Here is a 10486-nt window from a genome sequence, read left to right as displayed (position 1 = left end):
GCTATATCCACCCTGAAGGTTAATCTTTGACAAAATCTGATGATCGACTCTTTTAAATGAAACCTGAGAGTGTTGACAGAGAGGAGAAGGTAGAAATGACTCAGCCTGCAACTGAAAATATGGATGGAGGACAACAGAGCTGCTTCATGGAAGAACAACCTCAGCTTAGCTTGTTAGCTTTAGCATTAGCACCAACGCTAGCGTGAAAAGCTAACAAGTTAAACTGTTGTCCTCCATCCATATTTTCAGTTACAGGCTGAGTCATTTCTACCTTCTCCTCTCTGTCAACGCTCTCTGGTTTCATTTAAAAGAGTCGATCATCAGATATTGTCAAAGATTAACCTTCAGGGTGGATATAGCTCGCTCACACCGAGGACCTATCCACATTATCATTTACCCAGAATGCTTTGCGTGTAAATAAATTGGCTCCGTCCGTGTTAAAACATATTTTTAAAAATTATAAAAACTAAACATCCTACAGTATTTTTAGTCTTTATTTTACAGTTAAAATATATGTTTATCAAATAAAGTCTAAGGTTACAGCTAATCAGGGATCCCTTAAAAAAATTAAGACGGTTAATCAAGTGGGGTGATGCACTAAATTTCCATAAAGCTGCTATAAAATCTGGGACATACAGGCTTTTTAGAAGACAGACCAAACAGCCCGTAACACATTAATGCTCCCTCTGGCATTTAAGAGGTCACCAACAGTTACGTTCTGTTACGGCGCTCAAACACGCTTTCAGAGAACATTAATCTGTACGAGATCGAGGGAGGTGTGGTGTCGGTGTCACTAAATCTGCTGCTGAGAGAAGCAGGAGTGGCAGCAGTAACGTTATGGGTTGTCTTCTGAGAAAGACTCCTGTGAAGCCATAAAAGAGCAGTGGATGTTGCATTTCAGATCATTGTGTGTGTCATGTCCAAATATTCACATTTGTCCATTAACAACTTTACACCTCTGGCTCTAGAATGTCACCTGATGTGCATTTCATTCAAGCAAACAGCTGTTTCTCTGTTAATTATTACTTCCTCAACACGCCACAGACCATAACACCCCACCCCCAATGCCCCTTTTCATCCTGCCCTGGTAATACTGCAGGGGTAGACAGAACGATTTTATTTATTCTTTTTTTTTTTCTCAGGTTGTCCAGCGACAATCTTTTGACAACATCTGGTTGTCCGCTAAAGATTTTGTTTGTCCTTTTCAATACTCGGCAAAAAATGTCAAGAAAAATGTTATTTAATAAGGATATTGTTGTGTAGACAAAGTTTACTATACAAATGTTTTCAACCAGCAGTTTCAGGAGCTGCTGGAGTAGAACTTCCTCATCCTCTTCGTTGAAATAGAGACACTCAGAAATATTGTTACTAAATGTTTTCTTCACATAGGTTACTCAAAATTCATAAGCTTTTTCCTGCGTGCAGGTCAACAGTTTTGGCTTATACAGTATATTCTGTATATGACCTTATTAAAAGTTAGTTTAGTGTTCTCTAATGAAGCCTTGACTTAAAACTTTAATCTGCAACATTTAAAGTTTTAAGACTGAATACTTTATGAAGAAAGAGAGAGGTTTTAAGCAGCTTTTCTGTCATTTTAGTGTTTTCAGCTGAGGAGCTCTAATATTTTTATTTTAAAAATTATAACACAAGAAGTTCTTTGCTCCGAATAACTTTATTTTTATTGTTTTTTTTTTGTTTGTTTTTTTTACTAAACTGACAGATTTCGCCCCTAAAATGAGTGTTTGATTTGGATAGATTATATTTACAGGATTTCAGCTCATGTGGTCATTTAATACTTTTTATTTTTCATCTTTACTGAATTACATTTATCACAGTTACCTCTCAAGATGGTTGTAAATAAGTTTAGCACAAAGCAGCTAAAACATCTTGTTGTTAAAACTCCTGGTAGAATTAAATTTAGCAGATATTTATGAAAAACTACACCCACCTGAAGCTGACTCAGAGAAGCTCTGTGATTTTAGAAGAAAATCAAACAGAGACACATCTTTGTTATAATTTTAGGTATACAAATATTTCGTTTATAGTATTATTGCAGCCTTAATATTGTTGAATAACCAAAGCTATAATGTATATAAAATTTGTAATGCTCTGTGAAAAATAGCCCAGAAAAAGCTGAGAGTGTTCACCTTCCCTCTGAGGGCTGCCGTTGTGCACCTGCTGTCAGTCAGACAGCACGACCCTTCCTGCTCTGCTCTGATTGGGTAAAACTTTGACCGCACTTCACCTTATTGGGTAAAAGAGCCACTAGTTAATCCCTAGACGGCTTTAACAAGTTTTTTCTTCCTTTCATCTTTACAAATGACAGACATTTGTCACGGTGGAGAACTTTAATCTGGTTTGAGGCAGGATCTGCTCGTCCAAAATGAAAATATGTTGTCTTGGGCAACCTAAACAACGCTTATGTTGACCCCTGTATCGTATAGGGGTGTAAGAAAATATCGATACACTAAAATATCTTGATATTTCATTTCCCGATACTGTATCGATATTCTAAAGCCCTGTATCGATTTTTTTTATTAAGGTTTAAAATGTCAACTTTCCTGCCAGCCGTTCATTTTTGTGTTGTTGTTCAGCCTCTGACCACTAGTTGGTAGCAGTGAGCCAGCCGGTAGTAGCTGGTGGTAGCTGTGGCTCCTCCACAGCTTGAGTGCCAGAGAGTAAGAGAGCATTAGCATTGTAAGTAAACATTAGCTTCATGCTTCGATTGCTGAATCTGAGCGGAAAAGACCGACACCCTCTGCCTTCTAAGCTGAGGTAAGGTTACAAACAGTTACTTATTTGTCAGAATGTCTGTATTTTAAGACAAATTAAGTGTCTTGTGCGCTCTTTTTTACAACTGTAGTCAGGTTTCACGTTGCACATATAGCGCATGCGTCTATCGCCTCGAGCGAGCTCGGCACTCCCCCCGTGACATAAAACTCTGTCTGTTGCTCTCAATATCTGGCTCATCGCATCAAAGTCCATATACTTTATCCTGCTGTGTTCGCTTCAAAAACGGTTTAACTCCTTTAGCTTCTCAATTTCTTAACTGGTTTTCTTCGGGACCTGCCCTGCTGTTCGACCCACAGTCCTGTAAATCAGGTTCTGGATGCAGGTCAGCTGACCCCAGAAACTCTGTGCAGCAGCTTCATATCATCTGTTTACTGAACTTTATGACAACATAAACGCTATTGTTAAGTGTTGGGTGACCATATTGTAAATTAATATTAAAAACTAAAAGCTGCAAAAAATATATTTTCAAACTATTTATTGGCAAATTTAGTCTAATAATTGAAAACATGGATGAAATATGAAACAAATAAAATAAAACACATACAAAGCAGAACACAGCTAAATGTATCAAAAGTATGTCTATGTAATATTAGAATTTTCTGAGACAATGGATTTTGGTTTTTCGTTTTTTGTTTTTTTTTCCCAGTAAGAGGTTTTTATTTAATAGAATTTTTGGACCAAAAATATCGCAATATATCGCCTTGTTTACAGTATGGAAATATATCGGGATTTATCGTATCGTGACCCCTCTGTCATGATATGTATCGTATCGCCAAATTCTTGCCAATACACAGTAGGGTTGGGCATAATCGTATCATGTGCAATTAATCGTCAGAAAAACATTAATCGATTATTTTTTGGCACTTTACGATTAATATGATTAATACCACCAGGCAGACTGACTGGGGATTACTCTGGTCAATCTGCTTGTTGCTCCTCTCTGCTTCAAATAGGACGAACATTAAAAATAAAGTTCTGTAATGTATTTATCCATCAACACAATTTAAAATATGATGTATATCCTGAAATCTGTAATTTTCACACAATTTTGAATTTTTTTTTTACAAAGACCAAATCTTTCCCACTAAATTGGTCATCTCTATGAAATAAGGGTATCTAGGGACTCCAGGGGATTAATCGTCAAATTAATCGTTATCGGCTAAATACCACAATTAATCTTGATTAATTGTTTTGCCAATATTGCCCAACCCTAATACACAGCCCTAGTATCGTACATATTATCTTAATACAATGTCAGTTTAAAAAAGATCAATAAATAACAATATTCACATGAAATAACATTAACACCTTTACATCATAAAACAGTTTTAGTCTGAAACAGTCATAGTGGGCTTTCCTTCAAGGAATGCCAGGCCTTTAATTGAAATGAGTTTTCTGAGCACGTTATGAACAGCACAACCAGGTTTTGTAAAATATTAATATGTTATAAAGCTATTCTAGGCAGATTCATAAGTCAGATGGTGCAGCAGAAGCTGAAATGCTTCATAAAGCTGCAGAGTTGTTGACATTTCACTCGGGGTTCATTATGACCAACAGAGCACGCTGTTATTGAATGAACTTCTGATCCCCACTTCAACACCAAACAAAGATGAATCCTAAAGTATTTCTTAACGAGGGCATTATCTCCTCCTGTTTTAAGCTGAAACCTTTCGTAAAGATGAAACCACGAGTGTGCCGTCTTCAGAAAGAAGCGCTGGTTTGAGACTCGCTGATGGTTTTCTTGGGATTCCTTTGAAATAAGGCTGATCTTTTAGAGATAATTACTGCGTTTCCTCATGGAGCTCCAGGCTTTTATTGCTTTAACTGCTTAGGCTACTGTGCCTTTATTAAAGGTAATTTTGTTTTTATACCTGGAATAGTGCTCATAAAACCTACTCAAGGTTTCTCCACACAGCTACAATATTCGGCCGTGCTTATATTTAAGAGCTACATCACAATTTTATACTGTAATCTATATCCCCACTGTTCACAATGGTGAGGCTACTTTGTACAGGGAAAAATTCAACCTTTCAGTCCTTTATTTTTCACAAATCATCAATTCTGCTAATGCATCCACACCAAAACAACTCATACTCAACTCACTCTGCAAAGACAGCTGTCTCTGAGCTTTGAGGAGGACCTAATGGTGCATAATTACTGTAATGTTTCTAATAAAACCTCTCAACGGATTTAGGAACATCTAATATGACCTGGTAGTTGCTGCAGCTACTTAAACATCAAATCATAGCTTAATATCTGGTAAAGTGTTTTAAAAAGTCAGCCATATTTATAGGTTGACTTTGGCAGCCATCTTGAATTGACTGAGTCCAAAAATGAATAATTTGTAGACGTAAATACACTAAGTTTCAATAAAGTCCAGCCTGTGGTTCTGGAGATGGTGTATTTTGTTATCAGTCTTGTTTTATATAGAACTTTTGTTTTTACATGATTGTGGAGGAACTTTAGCCAATTCTTTTTTTTTTTTTTTTTTTCTATTTTTTACAACGTTGCTTCAGTTCATGAAGGTTTGTAAACTTTTGTCTCTGCACAGTTTTTTTTAAGTTCCCGCCACAGGATTACAGCCAGGTTCTGGACTCTGGACGGTTTAAACACCTTTTGAGCCGTTCAGTTGTAGATCAGCTGCTGTGTTTGGGATCATCGTTCTGTTGCATCATGACCCAGTTTGTATTGATCTCCAGCTGGCCTCACATGACTTGTCCGTAGAATACTTTGGTCTGTGCTGGACTTTTGTTGTCAACACAGCAAGTGTGTCTCAATTCAGGGGCAGCAGCCTACCTAGACAACACCCTGCGCAGTCCCGTGTTTTCTGCGTAAAACGGCTGTATGGAATTACTTCGCTATTAAAATAGTGACACGTAAATAAATAAAAAACAAAAATAATTTGGGTGTGGCTCCAGTATCAGTACTAACCCTGACCATCGCAGCAAACACTTTATCAGCTAATTGAATCTGATAAGTTGATAAATATACATTTAAAAACAAGTTCTTTGGTCTGTAATGAATTTTCAAACTTTGCCAACGTAACAAGAAAAAAAAAACCTCCACCGTCTTAATTTTTCTGTTTAGTTTGCTGATGTCACAATGAATCCTGGGATATCCTCAGCCTTGGATGCAGCCTTCCTTTTTGGGGTTTTGATGGCGGTATTTGTCAGCCGCGTGAGACGTAACCCATTATTTGGGACGGCCTTCGATGCGGGGAAGTGGCGGAAGCGGCCGACAAATGCAGACTTCGAAGGACACAGCCCCTGAATTGAGACACAGCCAGTAACAGTAAATGTGTCCAGGTTCTGTGGCTGCAAAACTAAGTCCAAACCATCAGCCCTCCACCACCCTGCTGACAGCTGGGATCTGCTTTGGTTTCATCTTTTCAAAGACTTTCTTCTAAAAGTCTTGTGGCACATTCAGATGAAACGTTATCACTTTTATTCCCTACATATTTTATCTAATTAGAAAGGAAGGCGTTCATAATCTTTCCTTCAGCCCGTTTCAGACTCCTCATGATGTATTTATCTTGATTTTTGGAAATTTGTTAAATGTTTCCATTATTCTTCACAGTTTTCCATTTGTGTGTTTTATGTACAGTATTCTAAGATAAAGATTTGTAATATTCATAACGAGTTACAAGCTATACAAAGTGTAAAATGTGAACATTTAAATGAGGTTAGAGGTTTACCAAAACTAGATTTTTCTCCTTTCCTGGGGCCCCCCTTTTGACTGAATCCAGGTTTACAGTTAGAGTTTTTAACTCCGACTGTTATGAAAGAGTTTCACAACATGTGCATTTAATTTGATACTGATTTGATTCAAGCATCCAACATTCAGATTTATTACATAGAGACTTGTAGGAACTGGGAAATGAAGAGGAATGCCATTAGACCGACTTCACTCTGAACATTAACCTCCACTTTTGACCTCTACACATCATCAGCTGTGTGTTTCTGGTTTTCTTCCATTTTCCCTGTTTGGACTGGTTGCCATAATAATAGATTTATTTAGCAGGAGGTCAGGGAACCGTTTTAGGGCTTCGGTAAAAAGCCGAGCGCGATGCAAATGATACTTCGAGGCTGAGTGTAGGAGGAAGAAGAAAGCAAGTGAGTCACGGAGGATAACCAGGACAGGAGGCCTCCTTTTAATATCTGTGTCTGCACAAACTTTGGGTTAATTTGAGTAGTGAATTACAAATGTTTCCTATTCCACAGCGGTGTCAGCTTTTCTCACTTCCCTCCTGTGCTCTTGTGTGTCTCTTCCTCCAGCCTGCTAATATTCTGTTGGATGAGCACGGCCACGTTCGGATCTCCGACCTCGGCCTGGCCTGCGATTTCTCCAAAAAGAAGCCCCATGCCAGCGTGTAAGTGCTCTTCTGCCTTAAAACCCATGCGCAAAGACGAGGGGGCCGAGCTTTTCATCTGGTGGTCTGTTATTTTAGTGTTCCAACAACTAATGAGAAGAGGTCGTCACTGATTAAATGTCAGCGTGTTTGCAGGTGTTTTCCTCCTCAAACATAAGAGGGGGAAATTAGATCGCTGTCAAGTCAGGTGGCAACAAACTGGCACAACGTGAAGGGATTTGAATATTTTCTGAATACTTATTTCACAGCTCTTCTCGTGTCCTGGTGTGATCATGTAATTGTTCTTCACTGATGTTTGTGTTTGAAACATAAACTTTTAAATGTCCATATTTTGTAGTAAATTTAAATACTTTCATTAGTATCAACTGGTTTATGACGTCAGATCTCTGCCAAGTAAAATCTATTTAGACTTTTAAATCGACACCTTCCTAAGACGATCGCCTAAGCCATTTATTTTCTCTAAACAAATAATACGGTACACTTTTTTAGTTTTTTTTTATTATTATTATTTATTTATATTTTTTGTGTCTCCTGAAAAACTTCCTGGAAAAACTTGAAACAAAAAAAGAGAAATATTTTAGGAAGGTGTTGAAATCTGAACTGATTTGTTGTGTACAGAGGGAAAACCTTTTTTAAAGAAAAGCAGACTAATCCACATCAAGCAGAGATGGTTTATAGCAGAGCTGCTCAAAGTGGGGCCTGCGGGCCAAAATTGGCCTGCCGAGCCATTTCATTTGGCCCACCAGTAGTTGTCCTGGTTACTAGATTGTAATTATGTTAAGATTAAAGATAAAATACAAGTCACCACAAGAGACATTTAGATTAGATTTAAGCCAATACATATATAGATTTGTACAACTTATAAAACCACATATACTCCCATGAGCCTTTGCTGCCTGAGCATACTTTGAATTTTCTCCATGGGCTGAAAAAAAAAGAATGTGGGCAACCACACTGGCTGCTAGCTTAATCATAAAAAAATAAAACAACTTTACTTAAGTATTTGCATTTTTTAAAATTATTGCATTTGGCCCGCAGCCCTCATATTGATTTTAATTTTGGCCCTCTCAGGGAAAATGTTTGGGCACCCCTGGTTTATAGTAAAGATTCTTAACCCATGGGCCGCGGCCCAGCGCCACCTTGAAGGCCTCAAAAGAACAACAGTTTTTAACTTTGTGCCACAGAGGGCCGTGGGACCACATTGATTTTGAATAAGGTGCAATACACTTCCTCACCACTAGCAGCAGTAGTGCACCACTCAGATGTTTAACAATTTTTTTAATACGTTGAAGAAGAACCTTAGAAACCTGCTGAGAATGGAAACCTATTTTAAATGAAAAGTAGAAGCAAAAATGAAGGCAACCCATCAAAAAATGCCAAAGTTTGTCACAAATATGAAGTGCAGCCTCTGGTTTTACCATGCAATATTTTAAAAGTTCAGAACTTTATCAAATACAGTTGCAGATACAATTTGCACTTTATCAAATTAATTTTTGTAGTTTATTTTTAAACATTTTGTCAAAAAGCTGTTGTTACTGTTATTTGTCACTAATATGAAAAGCAGCTTCTTGTTCTACCATGCAAAAGTTTAAAAAGGCTTTATTTTCATTTGCACTTTATCAAATTTATTTTTACAGGTTTTTTTTATTTGGAACATTAAATAAGTTTGAATGTATTTATTTTATGATCACAATTTTATTTATTGAATTGCCTATTTTTGTTGTTGTTTATGTTAAAAATGTTTTTGTGTTGATAAGCCTGAGTGGTCTGTTGACTGACCTTTGTATTTGTTCAAATAATTGTTATGGGCAGGCTACAATATAAACCAATGTTTGTCATTTAGTTATAATGCAAATACAATATAAATTAAACCAAGATTTAGAAAATTTTTTGATCTTTATGGTAATGTGTGACTGGACCTCGTGTCACTTTATTTTGAACAAATTGGGCCTCGAGGTCAAAAAGATTAAGAAGCCCTGGTTTATAGATGGTCACAGACAGGAAGTGGCTGACACTGGTTTCCTGCAGCTGATGTGTCAAAGAAGAAACCCTTGTTTCAACCTCCTCCTGTCGGCATGTCTTTGCGATGATGTGCCTCCATGTTCGGTGTGTGTTGGACTGAAGCTGTTTTGTGTCTCCAACAGCGGCACCCACGGCTACATGGCTCCAGAGGTCCTTCAGAAGGGGACGGCGTACGACAGCAGCGCAGACTGGTTCTCTTTAGGCTGCATGCTTTTCAAACTCCTCAGAGGGTAACTACTCCTCCCTCCTCCTCCTCCTCCTTGCCTCCTGTTTGCTGCCTCTCTGAGGGAGTTCGAATCCCTTCTCTACCCTCTGAGCATCTCCGACCTGCTCGCTCTCTGTTTGATCTTGTTTGTGTGCGAGACTGTGCGCGCTGGGGTTTGAAGTGGAGTGTGTAAATGCCAAAGGTCTGGACCCAGTAGGTCAGAATCCAGGTAAAAGGCATGCATGTGTGACCAGTCCATCCATTGATGTTTGGATCTGTGTTTGAAGACTAGTCTGAGAGAGAGGCTGGCCATTATTAACATCCAGGCTGAAAGTAAAGTTGGACAGAATTTACCTGAAATTCTTACTATATCAGACGAGAAAACTCAGATAATGTCATCATTTTAAATCAGATGTAAAAACACACCCATGTGTTTATTAATCACCTTTGAATTTCTCACCTCTGTTCAACACGTACAGTATTTAGAGTCATTGTTTACCTGTACATGTTTACCCCTCTGCAAGTTTCAGAACAATGCTCTGGATCCTTGTCAGCGTTTTGTCAGCTTTCAGGCTCATTGCTTGTTGTGTACATTTCTCCTCTGTCTGCAGTGTAAATCTCAGACTTTGATTTATTAGCATCTCCACAGTCAGTCGGAGTATTTTGATGCCTTTTGGCTCAGACTTGTAAAACATGAATCTTGGCTGCCAATCAAGTTTTTGTCACAACAAGTTGTGAATGAAAATGTTTTTGAGTCTTGTAAATATACTCTTGATATGCAGGTCGCTGGAGGATGGCATGACCATCACAGCCTTCTTGTGTACATGATATATATATAAATAAAAGGGGCTGTCAAATGATTAATATTTTTAATCTGATTAATCCCAATGTAGCTGTGAATTAATCGTAATTAATCTTAAATTTAATATACATTTCTATTGCATATTGATAAAATAAATTACTTGAGTTAATTAGTTTTTATTCTTTTTATTTAGAAAACAAAACTGATGCTTAGACATGATTTTTTGAATAAAAACAGGACCTAAAAATGCTCCAAACACATTTGTGTCAGTTAAATTTTGTGCAGAATAATGAGG

The 10486-nt window shown here is 37.7% G+C and overlaps 1 protein-coding gene across 1 annotated transcript in view; it reads left to right on the top strand.

Annotated features, from left to right (window-relative positions):
- Positions 1-10486, top strand: part of grk3 (G protein-coupled receptor kinase 3) — a gene marked incomplete in the record, with an annotated part of 126858 nt that overhangs the window by 75959 nt on the left and 40413 nt on the right. The window contains 2 exon segments of the mRNA XM_014020574.1: positions 7068-7162; positions 9307-9414. Of these exon segments, the coding sequence (XP_013876028.1) occupies positions 7068-7162; positions 9307-9414 (203 nt within the window).

The sequence above is a fragment of the Austrofundulus limnaeus genome, unplaced genomic scaffold, assembly GCF_001266775.1.
Source record: "Austrofundulus limnaeus strain Quisiro unplaced genomic scaffold, Austrofundulus_limnaeus-1.0 Scaffold258, whole genome shotgun sequence".
NCBI classification, from domain to species: domain Eukaryota; kingdom Metazoa; phylum Chordata; class Actinopteri; order Cyprinodontiformes; family Rivulidae; genus Austrofundulus; species Austrofundulus limnaeus.
This window is presented reverse-complemented; position numbering and strand designations above follow the sequence as displayed.